Below are 24,363 nucleotides of genomic sequence, written 5' to 3'. Positions count from 1 at the left end.
CAAAAAAGAGTGTAATGTAATTTTCAGTGCAGCCCAATTTCAGTGCCCACAATCAGGCATTCCTAAGATGTGCATGTTTACTCAAGGGCCATTTGAAGCCAGAGTTAAATTCTTTTTCTGCAGTCAGAAAAGGCTATGCTGCCAGTTGGTTGGTTGTTCTTTAAACTTAAGGGATGCCTAATGACATACTTAAAGCTTAGCTCCATATGGTGATTTTGTTGTGTTTTCATATGTTGTATGCACAGATGGTTAGAAAATAAATTTCCTGCCTCCCACCTCAGCTGGTGTTCCCAGCACCGTCTGGTCCAGGAGCAGGGTGATAGAAGATCAGAAGTACTCACTCATTCCCCTAAAAGAGCTGGCCTTGGACTCTGAGTCTCAGGCAGAAAGCCCCTAGTGAAAGCTCAGTGTCTAACGGCTATAGTCATTGTGTGATCAAGCCAGGGTCATTCCCAGCAAGAAAGTGACTGTGGATGTTTCCTCAGTTTTCTGTTTGCAGTTAGTGTCTGTGACATGCCCAGTGTATGGCGTGACATTTAGTGCCAGATTGTCAAATCTCTGTGGTATCAGGAGGGATATAAGCAATAGATTTACAGGTTTATGCTCTCGAGTGTGGTTTGAAAAGAGAAGGTGTGTTGTCTTAGCACCTCGATTGGAAAGTTCCTGACTCGCCTGCCACTCAGGTTCTTCCATGTTCCCATAGGAACAACTATACCCTTTGGGTAGAGTTGTGCTGTTTTTTTGTGCTCTGAAGTAGTTGATTTTTATATCCAATCTGTAATAATGGAAGCTTATTACGCTGGCTAAATGAAATTAAATACTGCCTTTCTCATTTCTTGGAAATAGAGTGCTGAATCCAGAGAAGCCAAGGCATTGAAAATAGCATTTCTTGGGGCTGGAGAGATGGCTCAGTGGTTAAGAGCACTGTCTGCTATTCCAAAGGATCCGAGTTCGATTCCCAGTCACCCACATGGCAGCTCACAACTGTCTGTAACCCCAATTCCAAGGGATCTGACACCTTCACACTAATGCACATAAAAAAATTAAATAGATTATTAAAAAAAAAAAAAGAAAACAAAAGCAGAAAAATAAAAGGCTAAATGGCTTAACTGAAAATAGCATTTCTTTGCAAAGTAGTAACCATGGTGCCTGAATCTGAAGCTGAATTGGTTTCAAGCATAAAGCTTTGTTTTGTAGGGGAGGGAAAGAAACTGGCTATTGCTACCAACTGGCCGGCCCTGTTGTGGAGCCTGCTTGTGTCTCTGGTGGAAAGGCTGGGACCAGATGACGCAGTCTCCTCCCTGTCCACCTGTAAGCTCCTCTTTGCTTGGCTCACTCTTGCTTCCTGTGTTAGAAGGACAAATGATCCCTTGTTTGTTCCCTGCCACCTTTTTAAAGTATTTTAAAGTTGTATATGAAATTCCACTTTGCCTCTTTTGTAAACTAATACAACATACATAAGGCTGTAGCATTGACTTTCTCAGCCTGGTGTCTGTTTTGCTAAGTCGGCTTGCCTCCAGCCCACCTGCCAACCCTGAAATGCTCAGGTTTTCAGATCTGGAGGATTGTACGCCAGAGGCTAGCCCAGACCCAGTCCTAGGCCTCGCTCTTGCCCTGGCTCTGGTCTGACTGACAGCGTGTCCTGACTTCTGGTCTGCAGTGATACTAGCCAGTCTGACTCCCCTTTGAGAACTCTTGTGGAGACGATCTATCCATAATATTCAGTTCTTACTCTCCTTTGAGAACTCATGTGGGCCGGTCCATCTTCCACAGTAGTCGCCAGCTCTGACTCCTGGTTGAGACTTCACATAGGGTTGTGCTCTTACATAATTCCACCCCTGCTTTCTAGTAAATTGTCTCTCAGGCTGTGGTCTCAGCTGCCTAGCTGGTCTTTTGTTGTGATTGTTTGATTTTGTGATTTCATGAGTTTAATTAGGGTTACTTTCCAGTAGCTATTACCAGTGAAGAAAATAAGTATCTATTTCAGTCTCTTTATCTCTGCCACCGACCCCCAGCAAACACTGACCACTGTTGGGTCGTGGTGTTTCATGAGTTCTTTCCTCCTATTGTGGCTGGATTTGAAGCATAGGAAATCTAGGTGGAACTGGAGGGAAATCAGGGTATTTCCTGCTGGCACCTGCTTCAGCCACTGCCTAGCTCCTTTTGGCTCCATCTGGCACACTCCTGCCCTCACACCAGCCCCAGCCCTGCTTACTGCTGTTTCTTGTGTTCTGGGTAGCCATGGTGTCTCTTTCAGGTCTAAGTGGGTGATACAGTCCTGTTCTTCTGAATTTTGTGTAGCTTCACTTTCTTTTCAGCTTCTCATCCAGACTTAAATACTTAGAGTATTTGTTGTAAGAACTAGATAGAAATTGTGGTTTTTCAAATTTTGAAGTAAACTGATTTCTAATTTAAGCAACTGGTACTTCTTGATTCAGCCTCTGAATATTTTTACATTTATTATCTTAAAATTATCATTTTTATCTTCTGCTACCTTCCATGATGTCACATTCCCACTCTTCCAAAATTGACATGATGGATATTTAAAAGTATATCTTAAGTAGAATTATAAAATTATCTGGAAAAATGAAGGAGTACTTCTGTAGGAAGCATTCACATCCAAGAAGTGATCTTAGAAAATAAAGAAGTTAGCTTAGGAAATCGAGACTGCTTGAGGCCTCCATATATTACTTTATTGCCAAAAGGGGCCTTTATTATGTTACTCAGGTTGACCTCCAACTCTCAGTACTTCTTCAGCTTCCCAAGTAGCTGGGATTATAGCTGTGGACCTGGACACCTACCTGGGCCCCAGCATTTAAGTGCATTTTGCCATGTCTGTACATGTTAGCTAGAGTGTAGTGACCTATTTTACCTGTGGAAGTTCAGGGATATAAAGAAAGTTAAGTCATTTAAAAACTAATGGGGAGAGTGTGAAGTTCTTACAGTGGATAGTTTGGACAGTTGGCTCAGAGATGCCAAGGGTAGGAAACTGTAGCTATCCTTTTTTGTTTTGTGGTGTTTGGGATTGAATCTGTGGCTTTGCATGCACTCTGCCACTCAAAGCCCAGAGATATTCTCATGTAGCTGGAATGGGACACATGACAACTGAGTTCTGTTTTGTTTTTGAAGCAGGTTCCTTATTGTGTAGCCAAGGCTCACTTTGAACTCATGATCCTCCTTCTTGAACTTCCAGAATGCTGGAATTACAGGTGCTTGTCACCCACCAGGATATAGTTTGCTGCCAGAAGGACAAACACTTGGGCATATTGCAGTGGTGCTTAGGTCTTTACTCCTTATTTCTCTCACACTGGGAGTGACACATCCTACAGCAAGAGAATGGGCTGTGCGTGTGCTTCCAGGGCTTGTAAACAGGGCACCTTCCTGGTTTAAGGACACTGAGCTTGCAGGAACATTTAGTCCAGAGACCTGGCGGGTGGTAGAAAGAATGCTTCTGACTTTGAGTTATAGAAACTGGGCTAGACCGTTGAGTTTGTTAATTTTTGCCAAGACTCTGAAATATTAAGAAAGCTAAAGATTTTTCTAATTTTATTTTCAAAGACAACGTAGCTAACATTTGACCTAAGAATATCTTCTCATCTGAAAATGAAAATAGAAATGAATAAGTTTGTTACATAAATCTAGGCTCTGTGTGTGTGTGTGTGTGTGTGTGTGTGTGTGTGTGTGTGTCTGTGACAGTCTTTCTCTGTATTGACTTTATCTAAAAATCCAGATAGCACCTAAGCAAACGTTAATGAGCAAAACATTAGACTGGTGCCATTGGTGGTTCTGACAAAGATTCCAAAAGATGATCAAGTTCACCTTTCTGCAGAACAGTCACACAACAGCTACCCTGTTCTTCCGGAAGCAACCTGGAAGAATTCAGTGCAGCATGAGCAGAACTCAGGTGCAGGCCTGGCAGTATGGAAGTGATCCTGAACAACCCAAAAGAGGGTTTTACAGTTCCTGAAAAGGGGGGGGGGGGAAAGCAAACACAGGAGGACTGTGTCCAAGCAGTATTCCAGAGCAGGCTGTGTGCCAAGGGTGCTTGTTGAGTGAGGCTTCCTGGCTCCTGGGGACTGAAACCCAGCTTCCCAACTTCAGCAAAAAGAGAGCGTTTTGTTTTGTTTTGGTTTTTACAGATCCTGATAAAATTCACAGTATACAAGGAGATGTTGCAGGAGCCTAGGTATCCTTGAGACTCATTTGGGCATGGACCTGCCTTAGCTGTCATTCTGCTTTTTCAGATGTTTCCATGAGGTTGATCCAGCCCTGGGAATCCTGTGGGAAGAGTTCCCACCACTACAATAGCCAGCCGAGCTCCAGACCAGTCCAGGGGGAGTTCAAACCCATGCTTCCCTATCAGAAAAAGATTATGAAACTGGCCATTCATGCCAGGGCTTGCGAAGCGGAAGTGGAAGCGGTTTCTGAGAAGAAGAGAACTGTTAGGGAGGATGGAACACTGTAGGTCAGCCATATTCTGTGGGAGGAAGAGACCTCCCAACTGGTTGGGATAGGTCTAGTCAGGTTCCCAAAGCTACACAGAATGGAGCTACTCAGCAAGTGTTAGGATTTTAGTTCTTAGAGATTTCTATGTGTCGTTCTTAGGCAGGAGCTAGCTTGTAATAGGCAGTAAGGGAAAAGGACCCGTGGTGAAAACTTACAAATCTCCGATATATATGCTACAGTAGGAATGGGTGTTAAGGGATTATGAGTTTCTTCTCACTTTTTCTTAAATTCTTGGTTATTCTGTGATAATTTTTTTTGGTTTTTGGCTTTTGGTTTTTTAAGACAGAGTTTCTCTATGTGTAGTCCAGGGTGTCCTGGACTCTTGTAGACCGTGCTGGCCTTGAACTCACAGCTATCCACCTGCCTCTGCCTCCCAGGTGCTAGGATTACAGGCATGTATCACCACGCCATGCTCTATGCTAATTCTTAATAAAGCCTTAATAAAGCCTGCTCCCATCTTACAGGATTCTAAATTCTAAATTCCACAGGAATCTAAATTGGTGTGAGACAAAAAAACTCAGCACCACTGTCCCAGGTTGATTTTTTTTTATGAACTTGAACATCCAGCATCTTAAATCCTTAGGTCATGCACACCTGTGCTGTGAATGGTTCCATCACACTCAGAACCTACTTCTGTTTTTAGTACAGGTGCCTATGACGTAATGTTAAAAAGGCGGGTCATGAAATATTTATGAATGACAGGTCCTGTTCCCCCACATGCTCCTGTGTGTTTGGATGAGGGCATTGGGCGCCCTGGGACAGACAGTTGTGTACTGCAGTGTGAGTTTTGGAAATCAGTAGGTCCTTTGGAACAGCAGCCAGTGCTCTTAACTACTGAGCCACCTCTCCAGCTACAATTGTATTGTGTTTTTAATTTGAAAGAACATCGAATGAGGAAAAAAAGAAATCTGTTTCTGGTTGATTCCAGAAGAGTTATGGATATGGGAACTTGTAGAAAGCAAAATGTCCTTAAGTACGTTGGTAAGCACTGCGGAAGCTAGGAAAGGTAAACATGCAGGCATCCTTCAGAGGAAGGAGATGTTTACCTGTCTTCCTCCTGGAATGCTGGGATAGATGTAGTTTACAGCCTGGTCAGTCTTTGTTATCTCCTGAGCCAAACCCATATCCCCCAGAATTTATGCTTTACTTATCCCAGATCCTTTCCCCCTAAATCCTGAGCATTGTTTCTAGGCCGTAAAACCCATTCTTAGGAGTGATACCACTTGGCCTTTACATCAGACCAAGTAACTTCTGTGTTGTCTTAGGGCTAGGCCACCTCTGACACCCACAGGCATTATGCTCACATCAGTTGCTTTCTCTGGACCCTAAATCCTGAGCATTAAGTTATCTCTGAGTCAACAGAACCCATCTTTGTGAAAGAAGCCAGATGTACTTTGTAAAGAATTTTAAGGTAATCATGTCTTAAGCTCTGTTATACTCATGGGACTGGGTTGTTACCAGAAAATCTTTTCTTTTCTCAAAATTGTGCTGTGCTTAAACATGGCTAAAGTAAACCAACTGGTGTCAGACTATCAAAGTTTGGCCCAGCACTGGTTACCTAAGTCAGGCTGAACCTACCTTCATTCTTCCCTCCCCAAGGCTGTTTTCCTGACGGCTGTAAAGCCTGCCGGGACCCTCCCCTTTCCCACAGGAACTGACCTACTACCCAGTTCTTACTTAGTCTTAATTAAAATTAAATGCGCTGCCAGATCAGAGATGACGTTTTTTATTTTTGTTTGTTTTTTCGCCTGGCCAGGGTCCTGTTTTTACCTTCAGAGGCTGCAGTTAGAGGTGGGCTGCTATGTCACTGCATTCATGTGGGTCCTGGGGATCCAAATTCCTATTCTCTTGCTTCTGTGACCAGCACTTTAATCACTGAGCTATCTGATGTCTCAAGTCCTGGTTGGATATTTTAATGAGCTGTAGTTTATTCCAGGACACTCTGGAATGCCTTTCCCTGAGCCAGTGACCTGTTTTAGTCAGGGAGTTAGCTTTCTAACCTTTCTCTTGGCCAACATTTCCTTTCCTTCCTTCCTTCCTTTCTTCCTTCCTTCCTTCCTTCTTTCCTTCCTTCCTTCTTCCCTCCCTCCCTTTCTCCCCCTCTCCCTCCCTTCCCCTCCCTCCCTTCCCCTCCCTCCCTCCCTCCCTCCCTCCCTCCCTCCCTCCCTCCCTCCCTTCCTTCCTTCCTTCCTTCCTTCCTTCCTTCCTTCCTTTTCTTTCTTTCTTTTTTCTAAGACAGTTTCTCTGTGGAACCCTGGCTGTTCTGGACTCGATTTGTAGACCAGACTGGCCTTGAACTCACAGAATTCTACCTGCATCTGCCTCCTGGGTGCTAGGATTAAAGGCATGAGCCACCATGCCTGGCTGACCAACCTTTTTCATGGGTGAAATTTTTTAAATGGTTTATTTATTTATTTTATGTATATGGGTGCTCTATCTGCATGTACACCTGCATGCCAGAAAAGGGCATCAGATCATATTATAGATGTGTGTGAGCCACCATGTGGTTTCTGGGAATTGAACTCAAGACTTCTGGAAAAGCAGTCAGTGCTCTTAACTTCTGAGCCATCTCTCCAGCCCCTCATACATTAATTTTATAAGGCTTTATATGAAGCTTTTTGGATATCAGTAAGCCCTTTGCTCCCACCTCACTGTCCACTTATGGAGATGGGCTGAGGTGTTATGGGATGATTGGTAGAGATTCTGCATCTGTGCTTGGAACATGTTCTTTGAAGAATTTGTAGGGTAGAGATTTTCCTTCAGACCAGATTCCTGAATCCCTGTTTAACAGGATTCGGTTAAAAATGAACGATGGTACCTCTGCACAGATGTATCCTATGGCAGCTCAGTGTCCAAGGGGGTTCCATAATAATGGGAACAAGGCCTGTCTCTGTCATGAACTCGGTGGCCGGCTCTTTGATCACCTCTCCCTGAGCAGGGAGCACCTTCCCAGGCCACAGAGGAAGACAGTGCAGCCACTCCTGATGAGACCTGATTGACTAGGATCAGAAAGAAGAAGAGGAAGACCTCCCTTATCAGTGGACTGAGGGGAGGGGCATGGGTGGAGAAGGAGGAGGGAGGGTGGGATTGGTAGGGGAGGAGGGGGGATACAAAGTGAATAAACTGTAATTAGTAAAATTTTTTTTAAAACTGAAAAAAAAATGAATGATGGTGACAGACAAAAGAAGGAAGAACTATGACACATGTCTGTCCCGGAACTTAGATACCCTGTGAAGAGAGCAGCCTATTAGAGTCAGGCAAAGGGAGGAAGGTAGCAAAAGAAAAGCTGTTCCTTCCTAGTAGGGCATGGCTCCTTCTATAAACCCATTTTTATTTTTTCTCTTTCATTTGCACTTTGTTCTGTTATACCAGGTTATCAATCCCATGGGGTGGGATGCATTTGGATTGCCTGCCGAAAATGCTGCCATAGAGAGGAATTTGCACCCAGAAAGCTGGACCCAAAGGTAAGTGCTTAAGACATGCTTAAACACTTATATGGAAACCTTTTTAAAATATTCTGGTTTTAGCCTATGCACAAGAGAAAACAGAAAGCAAAAAAAGAACGAAAAAATGAACCACCATAACATTGGTAAGTTGTGAAGGCATAAATAAACAGGATTGTGTGCACTGGTATTTGTGTGTTTATTTAGTTAGTTATGGGGAAGGTATGTGTGTCACAGTGCACATATAGAAGTCAGGGGACAATTGATGGGAGCAAGCTTTCTTCTTCCATCATGTGCATTGTGGGGATCAAACTCAGGCTGTCAGGCTTGGTGGCAAACCCCTTTACCATTGAGCCATTATGCAGCTCCTGATACTTTTAATGCTCTGTATTCCTAAAAAATACCAGAAAAGGTTGGTGTTTGCTAATTGAGAAGTGGTTAGGATACTTGTTATTTATCAGACTGTTCTTTCTTGGAGCATTTACCTTTGTGAGGAAAACAAGGTGGGAGAATTATTGTATTTGTTCAATTTCAATAGTGCTTTTTGTCTACTGGACCTGAGTCTGAACCATGTCCGAAAATGACATATCGATTTTCTCTGAAGATTAAATTTTTGTTTTCATCATTTATAGCTACCTAACTCTGGTAGGTATGTCTTTTCCTTACTGCCCCGTGGTTCAGACTTCCTAGCCCTCTCCCTGTTTTTTTACTAACATGTTGGACACCTTATACCAGAATCTTCTGGGACCCTTCATCTTCTCACCCTTCAAATGCAGAAGGGGAATTCCAGGGTCTGCCTTTGGAACCTCCACTGCCTCCCCTCTTCTTTCCATTCCTCGCCTCCCCACCCTTCCCCTCATCTCCCCGTTCCTCCCCTCCCTTCTCTTCCCCTTTCTTCCTCTCCCTTCTCTTCTCCTTCCCTCCCCTCCCCTCCCTTCCCTCTTTTCCTCCTTTTCAGTCTCATTTTCTTACTCCCCTTCTTTGTATAAAATACATACACACAAATGTATAGGTATAGGACCCCATACATGTGTCCACATGAGTATGTCCACTGGGAATCCAAAGCAGAATGCCAGTTGTCTTCCTGTGTTACCTTACAGTCCTGAATTAGGGTCTCTCACTAAGCTGGAAGCTCACAATTTCTGCTAGTCTGGCTGGTGAGTGAGCTCTCAAGACCTCTTGGCTCTGTCTGCCCAGTGCAAGGGTTATGGCAAGCAAACAATGGCCGGTGGAGTTTATACTCAGGGTCTTGCACTTGTGAACTGAGCGCTCTTACAGTCCTATTACTCCCCCTGTCTTCCCAGTCCAAGGCTGCGTGGCAGCAAACCCACTGTACTCCCTACCCATGATACAGTTAATTCTAGATTAATGGAAGTGATAAAAAAGGAGAAAAGGACACAATGATAACTCTAATAAAGTACATCAAACATGGCAGAAGTTGATTTCAGCAATAAGAACTATAAATTGATTAATGCACTTCTCTATTATTTAATTTGGGAGCGGTTTTAGGTTCTGATAGATGGAATACTGTAATTTATTTTGAATTTACCCAATTTATACATTAAGAGGTAGGTGTGTGTGTAGGTGTATAATTCTGGGCATTGCACATGCCAGGTAAGAACTTCTTCCAGTGAACTCCAAACCAGTTGGCACAAGAGGGTTTGATTTTGTTGTTATTTTTTACAATCACTTTAAAACTTGCTCCCAGGCTAGAGGGATGGCTCAGAGGTTAAGAGCACTGGCTGCTCTTCCAGAGGCCCTGAGTTCAGTTCCCAGCAACCACGTGGTAGCTCACAACCATCTATAATGAGGTAGAACATTGTATATGTAATAAGTAAATTAATACATAAATAAAACTTGCTTGTTTGACTTAACTCTATAGATCTGACACTTGGAGAAGTCAGGATCACACATTCAAGAGGTTGTTTGTCAGAGTGGCCGAGGGAAGGAGCTGCCTCCAGGGCCAAGACCACAGTAGCCCCTAGTGGGTGGTCATGTCCCGGTCATGGATGTCTGTGGCATATTGATATTTTACTGATTCTTAGGCATTGACTAATTTTTTTTCCTCTGTCAAGGCAAAGCAACGGTTAAGCTTCCTTAACTGAGCTGGACTTTTTAGGTGTTTAAAACATCCCTAAAATGTAGTTCATCTGTGGCCCTGACTCCCTCTCAAAGTTACACTTGCTTCTTTTTTTTTTTTTTTTTTTTTTTTTTTTCACAGCAATATTAAACACATGAGAAAACAGCTTGACCGCCTTGGCCTGTGCTTCAGCTGGGACAGGGTGAGTCAGCCTTTCTTCCCGGGGTCTGCTCAGGGGAGGGCCTGATCACATGGCCTTTCCTCCTGTTTGTGTTGGGAGAACAGAAGGGAACTGACAGGTCACAGAAGGGAAGGCTTAGCACTCCCCAAACACAAAAGAATCCTGACTGGGTATTTTGCCTGTAAACAAATAATTTTTCTGTGGGAAACTAAGAGAGTTAACTTCTTTGACTTCATAATGGGCTGTGCTGTTTGTGTGTAGCAAAGGCTTTTCCAAGTATTTACGGCTCACAGTTTAAAAGAATTATTGGAATCCACATAAAAGTGATTAATATTAACCTGCTGGTTCTGTGGGGGATTAACTGGCCATTTATGTATGTTTTGTTCTGAGTTCAGATTGATGTACATGCAGCCCACAGTAATTCTAGCACATACAGTCTTTGGTGTGTAAATCTTCTAAAAAGTTACATATCATATCCAGTGGGAAATTCTAGCCTCAGGAGGGTTTACCAATGACTACTTGGAAGTCAGGCCAACTGTGAAAAGGATCTTCAGAGACCTAGGCCTTGGAGGAGTAGGCTGCTGAGTAAAAGAGACTACAGTTTGTCCTTTAGTGAAAGGCCCCTTCCATGCCATGATCCCTCTTAGCACCCTACTCACTCAGCAGAGTGTGTGTGTGTGTGGGGGGGGGTGTTACTGAAACATTGGGATAAATGTAAATTCAAGCCCCTTCCTTTCCTAGTAACTCTTGAAAGATTTCATTGAAATGAAATGAATACAGTGGAAAAAGACAGAGGCAGTGCAGTTCAAAAGCCTTTGGCTTGTTTGGTTTGGGCTTTCTTTTCCTTCCCCAGATCACGTTGTCTTGAGCACCCAGTGGGGAATTTGTTAGCAGAGAGTGAAGTGCAGGCCGTCACAGAGAGCCCCTTGGGGGCGGTGTCCTTGGGGGCAGAGATGGACTGTTGGATTTTTGTCATGGTGGACGTAATACCCACCACAAATGACTTGAAGCTGTAGGATTGTGATGGTAAATTTGTCGTCTCAGAGAAGTGAAAGTTTGTATTGATTTTCATAACTTGTTCTTGTTCTTCCTCTCCCTCTGCCCCCACCTCTGCCTGAGCCTATACGTGTGTGTGTGTATATATGTGTTTGTTGTGTGAGGGAGGGTGGGTGTTTTGCCTTTGTGTGTCTGCACCATGCACTTGCCTATTGACTGTGGAGTGCAGAAGAAGGTGTCAAATGCCTTGAAATTGGAGTCACAAATGGCTGTGGTACAGGAAATCAAACACAGGTCATCTGGAAGAGCTTAGTCATCACTCTAGCTTTTCAAATCCAACTTTTAAAAACTGTTGTAGAAGGCTCTTGCAAAAGCTCAGGGTTTGCTTCCTAGCATCCACATGACAGCTCACAGCCTGAGGGATCCGATGCTCTCTGGGGCACTCTGCTGATGTGGCACGCTTACATACATGCTCACAGCACACTAGTACAGTAAGATAATAATACTTTTTTTAAGCCGTTGTTATAAGTATCCTTTTTTTAATGATTTCTTATAAAACAGCCTGTTTACATTTTCCACTTTTGTTTTCAGAGATTTTAGTTTTTATAAGCAAGGGTACAATGAAACCAATGTTTCTGCTCCATGGGTAGAAAGAAAGGGGATGAAACTGCCAGGGATATCTCTCAGAGCAGGTAGCGGGGCAGAGAGAATTGGGAAATGGCAAACAAACAAACAAACAAACAAAAAAAGAAAACAACAAAAAATTGGATTTCATATGACAGCAGAGTTGGGGTGGGGGTGACTTTGAGTTGGTACAAGCTGTTTGAATTGCCTTAGCAATCCAATTAGTTGACATTTGGGGCAGCTTAAAGGAGGTCACTGGTACTTTAAAGGAGGTGCCTGGTAAATAGACACCAGGCTTTAGGCCTCTGTTTACTCAGCGAGAGTTCTGTTCAAGATATTGTCACCAGCACTGCCATTTTGAGGACCTAATAGTTTTGTTGTTGTCTGCTTTATATCTTGAAATATTTGCTTTCCATTTCATAATCTTGTTTATGACAATTATTTAAATTTAATGATATTCAACATCATCATGGTTAGGTTTCTGAGGCAGCATAAAGGCATGGGAAGCAGAGAGAGCAGGTCTGACCTTCAGTGGACAGGGCTGACCGAAGGGGCAGCCTCTCTCCCCTGGGAAACTGAGGAGTCTGCCAAGGGACAAAGCTGGCCTCTCCTCTTTACAGGGGTAGGGGTGAGGGACTCAGGAATGAAGATTTTGTGGTAGTATTAAGGGGCTACCTGTCTCTACAGCAGTCTCTTCTTCCTGAAATTGTTTGCCCAAGGCAGAACAGACTATCTTTCTGGGTTGACCAGTAAAGGCTGAGTGAGCACAGTCATCTGTGATTTTTTTAATATTAATTATAGTTTATTTACTTTGTATCCCAGCTGTAGCCCCTCCCTCATCTCCTCCCAGTCCCACCCTCCCTCCCTCTCTCATCTCCTCCCTACCCCTCTCTAAGTCCTCTGATAGAGGAGGTCCTCTTTCCCTTCCATCTGACCCTAGCTTATCAGGTCTCACCAAGACAAGCTGCAATGTCCTCCTCTGTGGCCTAGTTAGGCTGCTCCTCCCATGGGGGGGGGGGGTGTCAAAGAGCTAGCCACAGAGTTCATGCCAGAGATAGTCCCTGTTCCCTTACTAGAGAACCCACTTAGCTACTGGGCTGCCATGGGCTACATCCGAGCAGGGTTGTCATCTGTGATTTTATAGGAATCCCATTTTATAACCGGCCACTCAATCAATCAATAGATTCTTTAGAGTACAACTGTCCACTTAAATTTATGAAAGAAAGAAGAAAGAAAGAAAGAAAGAAAGAAAGAAAGAAAGAAAGAAAGAAAGGGAAAAAAAGAAAGAGATAGAGAAAGAAAAGAAGGAAGGAAGGAAGGAAGGAAGGAAGGAAGGAAGGAAGGAAGGAAGGAAGGACAAGAACTGTTTTTGTTTGTTTGTTTTGAGTCTCTCATGACATCACATACTATTTTCATAAACAAACATGATCCTAATACATTCACCTATGAGTTCACCCTTAAATAAGTGATTTGGGTGTGGAATTCTTTCTTTCAGATCACTCTAGTATTTTTTAATCCATCTGTCTTAGTGTTCTATTGTTGTGAAGAGACACTGACCATGACAACTCTCGCAAAGGGAAAGCATTTAATTGGGGCTGGCTTATGGTTCATAGGTTGATTCATTGTCATCATGGTGGGAAGTATGGTGGCATGCAGGCAGACATGGCGCTAGACTAGTAGCATATGAGTTCTACATCAGGACCTGCAGGCAGCAGGAACAGAGACAGACACTGGGCCCGGCCTCAGTATTTGAAACCCCAAAGCCCACCCCTAGTGACACACTTCCTCCAATGCCACATCTACTCCAACAAGTCCATATTTCTTAATTAATAGTGCCACTCCCAGAGCATCCAAATATTTGAGACCATGGGAGCCATTCTTATACAAACTACTACACCATCCATTGTCTCTTAAAAAAATTTAAAATCTTTTAGGTGGCAGGGAATTGCAAAGGTTTTGTATAATGCAAGATCATAATCAGAAAATTGACAGCCGTATGATACTATTAGCTAGGACTCAGCTCTTGTTCAGATGCCTGCCACATCTGCAGTGTTGTTTAGTCACGTGTAGATGTTTGTAACCACCAGCAGCTCCACTGTGTGATTGGTGGAAAGTGTAAGACCAACCAGAACCATCTCTACACCTCTAACATGTGGTGCACTTTATACTCCCATTTTGTTGCTCCCTGAAATTGTGGGGTGGTGGTAGTGCTGGGGTAGCATGGCTCTCTGTTTCAGAAGTTTCATTCGGGTAGGATGGTTTTGAGTTTCTGGGCTGTGCTGAGGTAGAACAGCACATGAGCAGAACTGTTCTATCACGTCAGACAGGAAGCCGAGACCATTTTCTTGGAATCTTTTCCTCCACCCTGGCCATTTAGCACCGTCATCAGCATCTATTCCAGTGTAGATCCTTTGATTTTAGTTTTGCCTACTGTTTAGTATGTAAACGCTCTTGCTTTGTGCGGGCTCTTCACTGTTGTGCCTGCCCAGACCCTCCTCAAGAGCACTGACTGTAAGCACAGTGCCCACTCAGCCCTCTGCTTCCCCTGGTCACCATTCTTCCAGTCTTGTTTTTTCCTACTTTCTGGAAAAACTTGTCATGTTTATGTAGAACCGATGTTGACTTTAGTATTTTGATGCTAATTTTGTTTTTGTATGTTTAGATTTATTATTATTATTATTATTATTATTATTATTATTATTAACCTCATCCAGCCCCGTTTTCCTTCTTAAGAAAAGAACTGCTTTTTCTTGGCCAGGTGCCTCTTCTCTTTATTTTGCTGTTACGTTCTTCTTCGTAGACCATATATGTTCAGAAGTGCTGTGGAATGCAGAGAGATATTTAATGAAAATTTGCTTAGTTTTGCTTCCTGCAGTGTCTCTGGGAGTTTACAATGTGTCATTCTTGTTTGTTCCAGAATCTTTCCTGGACTGAGTTTTCTGTCCTTTCTTCCTTTCGGCCTGAGGTGGGAGAGTATCTGATTGGAGAGACCCATCAGCCTGAGGGGAGGAGGGTCACCCAGTTGCTTTCTCTGTATCTGGATCAGAGTTCTACCTTCTGGTGCATCTTTCTCTTTGCTCTGACATATAGTGAGAATTTTGGTTTCTTTAAAAACCCAGTTAATATTGTCAGTATGTTTTTGTTTTAATCCCAGGTATGGGATATGGTCCTGCTCCAGACTGTCCATAGCAGCTGACTATGATTTGACTTGTGCTTTAGGAGAGATGTAATTTTTGCCAGCTGCTGATGGTTTACATTTGGGATTTGGGGACTATTGAGAGGCCCTGTGGCCATGGCTGCTGGTTCCTGCTGCTACTGGTTCCTACTGCTGCTTTTGCTGTTGTTGGGTTGCTGGCTTGCTGATTGCTGGTTGGAAATATTCTGACAATGAAGACTGGATTTGCCCCAAAGAACTCAATGCCCCTAATCATCAGGAAGTAGTCCAAAGAGATCTAACCTTTCTCTTCTAACCTTCTTTCTCGTCTACCTAGTGTTGGATGGTTTGAAGGGATTAGGTTGGAGAAGGGTGGTAGATATAAGAACCCAAATAAGTAGTCAAGAAGCCTAGTTAACTGACCTTTGTCCTCTGCAAGTTGTAGTATGATGAAGGCACTGTGAACATGACTGTTTGAATCACTGCAGTGTCTCTACAGCAGCAATTCAGGAGGCGTCCTGCGTACCTTAAGCCCATGGTCCCCCAACCTAGACCTTCTGAATAGGGGTGGCAGAGCCATACTCCTTACAGGCCAGACTCACTATAAGGGAGAGATGCCACATGGCATATGGCTTTTTTTTTCTTCAATCTTGACTCGTTTGCTAAAATCCCTTGCCTCTACAGCCTGACCATAGCTCTGTTGAGCTCCCACCCTCATCTTTATTCTGCTTGTCATGTTAGTGAGAACTAGTGGAAAGAAATGTGTATTTAGATGTGTATTTAGATGTCTGTGCCCTCTTGTTTGAGAGTCCACAACATTTTTTCCTAAACAATCTGGTATGTACAGAGCAACAAGGTGAGGGGCAGATGGTCAGTTTATTTAGCCAACGAGAGAAAGCTGTGCCCTTTGCAAGGCATAGTCCCATGTCTCATAAAAACCAGCAGATAGCTAAGTAACAGTAACTAAATCTTTGAAATATAAGGTGCCTCAGAAGTGCTAGCTTGTCCTCCAGACAGAAGAGACATAGCCTTGTTCTTCCTGACTCTCCCTGGGTGGGAAGTCCTATAGGAGGCCTGGTTCAGTTGTTGTCTTGGAAGCTACTGCTTCTGTTTGCTATTTGGCCTGGTCTTAGAAGCTTCTAGCCTCCCTACAATCTAACCAAGGCCTAGAATGTTTTCAGCCTCTGGGACTTACTGTGGAATAAGCTCACCCTGTCTTGTTCTTTCTGAGCTCTGGGCTGGCTGGTTCAACTCAGATGTTCTGGCTCAAACTCTTCTCCCAGCTGACTTATTCAATCTGGCTTTTTTTTCCTCTGCTTCTAAATTGCTCCTTTTTACCTCAAACTGACTACAGCAATCTGCTGTAATCTTCTGGCTCCTTCTCATTCTCTGCCTCATTCAGTCTTTACCTGAGTTCTCTCTCTGTAGCCTGTCTCTTCTGTTACTGTCCCATGGAAACTGCCTCCTCCTCCTCTCTGCGTTGCCCCTTATGTAGCTTCCTTTTCCTCTCTCTTCTTGTGAGAACTGGATGTATCTTATTCTGTCGGGTCTTTCTCTGATTTGACGCTGTCTCTGCCTCTCAATTAGACGTCACTTTCAAGCAGGGGTGCTTTCTTCTACAAGCGCTCTTTACCTTCATCGTTTTGGATTCAAGGCATGTACTGCCACACCTGGACCTAACCTTTTCTTTACCTGGAATTTGCTCTTTACCAGGCTGGTCTTGAACTCAGAGCTCTGCTTCCATCTGTCTCCTGGATTAAAGGCATGTTTGTATTTCAGCCAGAACACAGACCTAGAAGGTCTTTGGATGTGATCTCTTGCCAGAACAGCCATGTTCTGAATTAACATTCCTCTACAACTCAATATTTCTTCTTTCCATGAATCTAGAAATGATTATCTTCTAGGATTTTCTACTGCACAGATCTTATGTTTTTGCTTGCATTCATTTTTACTGGACTTTAAATTTCAATATCTGATTTCTTCTTTCTGTGTTCATTATTCTATATATGTTTATGCCCAACAGAAATGGTGACTGCTTTGTCCATTTTGAGATCAGGCAAACACAGGGATTGTTGTTCCAAGACACTTATCAACTGAAAGAAACTCAAAATGTGACCCCATGCTCTTCATGCCGGGCCTGTAGTTAAGAGAGATAAACAATGTAATTAGCTGCAGAGCCACGGGAGAGGCTGCATGTGAGTAGGAGCCAGGGCAGTGGAGCTGCTGTTTCTCAGCCTGTGTTTATACTAGGTCAGAGCTTTCCAAATTTTGCTCATCAGTGCCTGGTAGTCCAGATATGGCTGAGTGTCTACTGAGGCCTAGTGTAGATAGCTGTTAAAGGTGCCATCTCTACAGCCTGAATACTGTGCCACTGAATACTTTGTGCCATCCCGTTTGTCAACACAAATATTTTTGTTGTCTTCTCATCATGGTGTAATTTCATCTGTAAAGAATTCAGGGGTTAGAGAGGCAACTCAGCAGGTAAAAGTGCTTGCTATGCAATCATAAGGTCTAGAGTTTGAATCCTGGCACCTATATAACTCATAATATGTGTCCCCCCACATACCTGTCACCCCATCTTAGAGTGGGGTGGAGACAGCAGGATCATTTTGGCTTGCTGACTAGCTGGTAAAGTGTGAGTTCCAGGTTCAAGGAAAGACCCTGCCTCAAAGGAATAGGTAGAAAATGAAGGAGGAGGATACTCAGTGTTCTCTTCTGGCCTCATATGAATGTACAAGTATGTGTATCTACACACATATGTACACACACACACACACACACACACACACACGTGTGCAGGGGTAGGGGGAGTGAGAGCATGCTTTGGAATAGCAGCTCACGCATTTAATATTTCCAAAGCTATGCTGGGATTTCTTCATGTTGTGAGCTCATTTGTTTCAGGCTTTCCTTCCCCACCCTTGGATGTTGATTACAATTCAGGAATAATGTCCTCTTCATGCCAGACACACAGGCCCTACATCCTTCCTGCCTGAGTTCATTTTTCAGATACCATGTCTGTGATTACAGAATGAAAAGTCATTATTGCTTCAGGGTCCTGGCACCTTATTTACATAGGTGACTAAACATTGAATAAGAAGGGTTGAACCGCTAAAAATAACAAGGTCTACAGGGTAGCAGATCTATTTTTAATTTTTTTTTAAGTTCTGAAAGCATCAAAATGTCTTAAAACAAAAAGTGCTTTAAGGCAGGTGAGTGCCTGACAGCCAGGCTGAGAAGAAGCTCCCACTGAGAGCTCAGGGCCAGTTGCCTTGACAACATGTAGCAGCACTGCAAGTGTGTGACTAAGCCAGCCTCCTGTAAGGGCTTACGAGTGAAGCTGTTTGTGGCCAGGCCCTTGCTCTGGGTGAGTGTTTGCTGTGGTTGAACTCGCCTTTGGGAGGGGCGAGGTGGTACCTTTGTTTTTGCTGAAGTGATTTTGCTCTGCATCGCTGGAGACTATCGCTGTCAGGCATCATGGAGCCCTGAGCATGCCTTGGCACCTGCGCATGTCCAGCTGGGCCAGTGTCTACCAGCCTCTTCCTCCTCTTGAACTCCAGCCTTAAATCTTTTTTCTCTAGGTTCAGAGCTGGGAAATGGTTCCGTCCCTGAAAAGCTGAACAAGCGCAAGCGCCTGGACTTAGAGACCCAGCACCTACATGAAAAGCTGGGACAGGAGTGTGGGGGGCTAGACTAGGACCGGGTGTGGGGATGGGACCCCTGGAACCAACCTGGCCAGCCTGGTAAGCTCCAGGTTTAAATGGAGAATGACTGAAGATGTTCATTGTCTACTTCTGGCCTCTACATGCACATATATGAACATAGACGCGAACATGTGTGAGCCCCCACCCTCCACACACGCACACACACACACACACACGCACACACGTTCTGCTGACTGTTGAGGTAATTTTGTGTGACTTTTTCTAAGTTTATGTTTTCATTTCTTGATCTCACAAGTGAAATCATTCACACTATAGCAAATTTCTCCAACTCAGTGCTTAGCAGGGCTGCGGACGGCTCTGTGGTTGTCCCTGCTTCCATTGGGAGTTGATAAAGAAGGCGCTTGCTTCCATCTCCTGGCCTTCATTCAGGCCTGAAAAATTGCCTCCACAGTCTCAAGCCTAGAGAACTGGCCTCGTGAAAGTGTCTGTTGGAAGATTCTGCCCTCTTGAACCTGAACGTTCATGTTTCAAATCACTTGAGTCAAGTGTGTCTTCTCTTCTAGAAGAAGAAGTGCTGGCCTCTGCCCACTTAGACTGACAACAAATTGCAATTCAAACTAATTAATCTCCTCTGTAGCTTTATGGAGGGTGTTTTATACCCAAATGTCAGGTTAGCAAAGCTGTCCATTTATTAGCCTGTCTTGATGAAGTTCTTGTCAATTGGCAAAGGATAATTACCAAGAAATGTAGTAAATTGTTACTTTTTGTCTGCAATATGGGCAGCTCCCAGGATCTTGAGTGCCACGGGCTGGGGAAACTGTCAGGATACCAGGTTCACAATAAAACTCAAATACAGATTCTGTCTCTGTCTCTGTCTCTCTCTTCAGAAGAAGAGGAGCTATTCTTGGTAAGAAAGACAGTTTCTTCAAATCTACAGGCCTTGATCTCCCTGCTGTTAATATTCAAAAATTTCTTCAAGAAATGTAGAATGTGAACCTTTCAAATCACTTAAGAACGTAACCTGTGACCCTGGATTTGGAAAGCAAGACCTTTAAGAAAAAAAACATATACTCTATAAAAGTGCAGTATCCAGCATTTGTCAGTTTTGGTTTTCTTTAAATGTTCATTTTCATTCTAAAGATAATCCTGCATGGAAGAACATAATTGCATAAAAATGAGTGCTTAGACAAATGTTAGGTTCAAGATTAATTAATTACCCTGATACTAACACATTTTCCTTCAATTCTGCAAAGAGGTGATCAGGGAAGGAATAGGAGATCAAGGTGGACTGTGGCAGAATGGAAACTGACAGATAGAAGGAAAAGGAACAAAAGAAAGAGGCCAGTAAAAAGCTGCAGTAGGGTCTCAGTACACCTGCTGAGGGAATCATGGGGATGATTGTCTGGAAGAGGCGGGTCAGGGGAACCTGGCCTACCATAGTCCTGATGTCAAGGAGTCACTGGGAAAGATGTTGCTTAGATGGAATGCATTAGGACTTGAGAGGAGAAGAGGCAGCCCTAGCCTGGGAAGCTGGTAGAGGGGAGATGCCAGCAGCCTTGCCTCTCTTTTCCCAAGAGGACATGGGTGAAGGAATGGGGTAGACAGGCATGGAATGACTTGTTGAGGAACTTTGCTGAAGAGTGGAGAGACTGTTGAAGTCCTCAGACTTCTTGGGTAGAGGAAAAGTCATCTTCCTGGACCTGAGCCCAGTTGTGTGTTGCTGGACCTAGAATGCCAGGTCTCCCCATCATTCCCTGGACAGTGCTCTGTGAGACTGTAGTGCTGAGCCATGAGTGAGTGCATTGTGCACAGTGTCAGATCCGGTTTTCTTTCCTCTAACTCCCCTGCCTACTGGTGAGTGTATTAGCGTAAGGCCCCAGCAGCTGGTGTGGTGGCAGTGGTTGTAGCGGCACTGTAGATGCACTCCTGTAATCCTAGCACTTGGGAGGCAGAGGCCAGCAGGTCTCTGAGTTAGAAGCCAGCCAAGAGGACTACACAGAGGAGCCCTGTCTTAGAAAACAAAAACAAACAAACGACTCAGCAGCTGACCTTATGCCAGTGTCTTCTCATTAAAAGAGAGCAGAAGTATAATGCTGAGCCAGCATCATGCTAGATCCTTGAGCAGGGGACCTCACTGTGTCTCCTGAAAGGCTTCTGTTCTGTTTTTGATTTGGAATTGCTAATGATATATACAGCTCTCCATTTGTCTTTGGAGTGTTAAGGCTCTGCACAGATTTCTTAAACCACTGTGTGGTGTTGAGGAAGCCTTTCTCAGATAGGCTGCTGTGAATAAGCCAGCACTCTTTTCTTTAAAAAACCTTTTGTTTTTATAAAACTATCAAACTCTATCTCAGGCCAGAGTTGCTTTCTTTTGCATTGTTTTGGAAAAGGACATCATGCTATAGCCCAGGCTAGCCTGAAACTCACTGTATAGCTCAGACTACCCTTAAATTCATGGGGATTCTCCTGCCTCAGGCTCCTGAATATGAGATAATAGGTGCATGCTACCACATCTGGCTTTGGCTCTGGCTGTTTTATAAAGATGATGACTCTTAACCTCTGGAATGAATGGTTTGTTTAGTGAAGACTCATGAACCTTCTGTACACACCTGAGGGATTGACAGTTTTGGAAAGGCAGGCTGATCCAATTCAGGTTATTTCATTCTTGTGGTGGTTACATCTGTGCTAGAAAACACTAGAAAGGTTGGAGGGAGTCATCCAGCTCCTGGTGGTCCAGGTCATCCAGGCCTGGGGCACTGCCAGCCCTGTGCTCCTCCGTTTGTCATCATAATCTGACAGCCTGCTTGAGAGGTGGATAAAGTTTAGGGGCATAAATAACAAGGCTAGACACTGTACTACTCCCTAAGTGAGGGAGGCGGTTGACCTTGAGGGTTCAGCCTGCTTTGCTTTGGGCTGTTTCCCCCACTGTATTACTTCCTAAGTGAGGGAGGCAGTTGACCTTGAGGGTTCAGCCTACTTTGGTTTGGGCTGTTTCCCCCACTGTACTACTTCCTAAGTGAGGGAGGCAGTTGACCTTGAGGGTTCAGCCTGCTTTGCTTTGGGATGTTTCCCCCACTGTACTACTTCCTAAGTGAGGGAGGCAGTTGACCTTGAGGGTTCAGCCTACTTTGGTTTGGGCTGTTTCCCCCACTGTACTACTTCTTAAGTGAGGGAGGCAGTTGACCTTGAGGGTTCAGCCTGCTTTGCTTTGGGCTGTTTCCCCCACTGTACTACTTCCTAAGTGAGGGAGGCAGTTGACCTTGAGGGTTCAGCCTGCTTTGCTTTGGGCTGTTTCCCCCACTGTACTACTTCCTAAGTGAGGGAGGCAGTTGACCTTGAGGGTTCAGCCTACTTTGGTTTGGGCTGTTTCCCCCCACTTGTCCTTGTCACAATCAAGTCATTAACCTTTTAGTAACAACCTCTCTTGAGGTTTACTTACTGTTTGGCCTTGGGGCTTAGCTGGGTCTCCAAAACAGGGTCCTGTATGAGGCTGACATCTAGGCTAAGGCTGAGGCATGCGTGAAAGCAAGCATGCTTACCTGGTGAGCCATCTCGCTGGCCTTCTCTGTTTCCTTCCTTGTCCCGGGGATTGAACCCAGAGCCTCTTGCATGCTACACAAGCATTCTACCACTAAGCTATGTGGCAGCTGCCTTTCCAACATGACCTCCCCTGTCCCTTGTCCTCCTGCTTATTCTACTGCCCCCATCTTCTGAGTAGGTGGGATTACAGTCACTTGCCACCCCTCTTCTCAGCATTGCACGGTGTGGTGAATGCCTGGACCCCGCTATGTCACCCAGGCTGGCCGCAGACTTCAGCCTCCTGCTTCGTCTCTACTACAAGCTTCCCCAGGGAGAAAGAGGAAAAGAAAAAGCCCAGACAGAAACTACAGGACGCGCTAATTCATACCCAAACTAGTACTGTACCAAACTGTCAATCACACTGTATGTCCCTTCTGCCTGGGGACTGTGAAGGACCTCTGAGTGTCCTTCCCTGGCATCACACTCACCAGATAGTTCTAGAAAAAGGAAGGAGTATTAAAAAAAAGAAAGAAAGAAAAAGGAAGGAGTAGCTGCCTCAGGCCACTTCAGTAGAATACCAGTTGAGTCCTGAGTGCCATGATTCTAACACAGTGCAAATGTTCTTCTGTATCACAGACATAACTAGGCCTTGCTGCTCAGCCTCTTGGACATCATTGGTCCAAATTACTGGCCACAAGCCACTGTCACATTCGTTTTGCTGTTAGGTTAAATTATTCAGGGTCATTAGGTGAAGATGGTTGGTTTCGAGAAGATTGCTTTGAGTCTCTTTGTGTTCTGAGAGAGTGTATTTTCCATAAATCTATGAAATATTTTTAACACCAACCTCAGACAGTGTAAAGTCTAAGGATGCGATGTGGCGGAGTCCCGTCACCGAGCTACCACATAGACAGCTGGATGGTACTCTGTAGGGTGCACAGGGTATAAACATTGATGCCTTGATAGAGATCCAAGTGGAGTGAAGCCAAAGTGTACCTACTTTCAGAGCTACGCATTTGAATTATCTATTTGTGTTAAAACCAACAGTTCCTTAAAGCAGGTATGAGTTTAGTTGTATATGAGTGATTTCCTGCATGTGTGTTTGTGTACCTGAAGAGGGTGCTGGATCTCTTGGAACTGGATTTACAGACAGGTGTGAGCTGCCAAATGTATGCTGGGACCTGAACCCTAGTCCTTTGCAAGAACAGCAAGTGCCCTTAACTGCTGAGTCATCTCTCCAGCTGTGTGAACTTACTTGAAAGCAGGGAGAAGTAAGGTACAGAAATGTTGGGGCATTTAGGGACATTCAGCCTTATTTGCTTCTTTGATGTCTCACCAAGAAGTCTTACCAATGGGAGCCATCCACGCCTGTGGGTGCCCCATCTACAGACTCAGGGTGCCTGAGTGGGCCCTGCAGATGTGGTTGGAGCTGGATATTTGGGTTCATAGGCTAGATTCCAATGGATGTTCTTTAAACACTCCTGTGTTGACAACTGTTTTGTGGGAGGAATCAACCAGTGTATTGGTAACCATTTGCCTTTCTGATTTCAAAACAGAAACGTTTATTACGTGAGATTTTCTAAGACCACCACTTGGGGAGCATATTAAATTATTTAAAATTTAGATGCTAAAATAAACCACTCGTCCTTAGCAAATGGCAATTCTAGCCCTGACCTGTCGCTTTGCTGCAAGGTTCCTGGTACTTTGCCAGTCATGTTCAGTGGAGAGACCAAATCCAGTGGTTGAGGGAATTCAGTGAATGGACTAGCCCCAGTAGATGATATTTAATCTCCTCTTATGGACTGCCCACTGGAGAGCTGTCTGGCTAATGTTCCTTTATCTGCCTGTGGCTTCAAACTTAAAATGAAATAATATAAAAACTTAGATCAAGATTGCTCTTTTAACATTCAAAGCTGAAAAGAGTATATGGTGTGCACCCCTGTAATGCTAACACTTGGGAGGGTAAGACAGGAAGATTACCTTGAGTGTAAGGTCAGCCTGGGTTCCATATAAGACCTTATCCCTGAAAGTGGAATCCATATATAGCTAGATAATTTGAGGGGATGGTCTTTTTTGTTTGTTTTGTTTAGTTTTTTGTTTTTTCCAGACAGGGTCTCTCTATGTACCCTTGTTGTCTGGAACTCAGTAGGCCAGGCTGGCTTCCAACTCAGAGATCAGCCTAATTTTACCTCCTGTGCACT

General features: G+C 44.1%; 1 protein-coding gene across 2 annotated transcripts in view; it reads left to right on the top strand.

Annotated features, from left to right (window-relative positions):
- The window catches only part of Lars2 (leucyl-tRNA synthetase 2, mitochondrial), a 104,744-nt gene that overhangs the window by 22,462 nt on the left and 57,919 nt on the right, over positions 1-24,363 (top strand). For both annotated transcript variants that reach the window (XM_060384995.1, XM_021646552.2), the window contains exons 4-5: positions 7,879-7,970; positions 10,171-10,231. In XM_060384995.1, coding sequence (XP_060240978.1) covers positions 7,879-7,970; positions 10,171-10,231 — 153 coding nt within the window. The remainder of the gene's footprint in view (positions 1-7,878; positions 7,971-10,170; positions 10,232-24,363) is intronic.

This window comes from Meriones unguiculatus, chromosome 6 (genome assembly GCF_030254825.1).
Source record: "Meriones unguiculatus strain TT.TT164.6M chromosome 6, Bangor_MerUng_6.1, whole genome shotgun sequence".
In the NCBI taxonomy this organism is placed as follows: domain Eukaryota; kingdom Metazoa; phylum Chordata; class Mammalia; order Rodentia; family Muridae; genus Meriones; species Meriones unguiculatus.
This window is presented reverse-complemented; position numbering and strand designations above follow the sequence as displayed.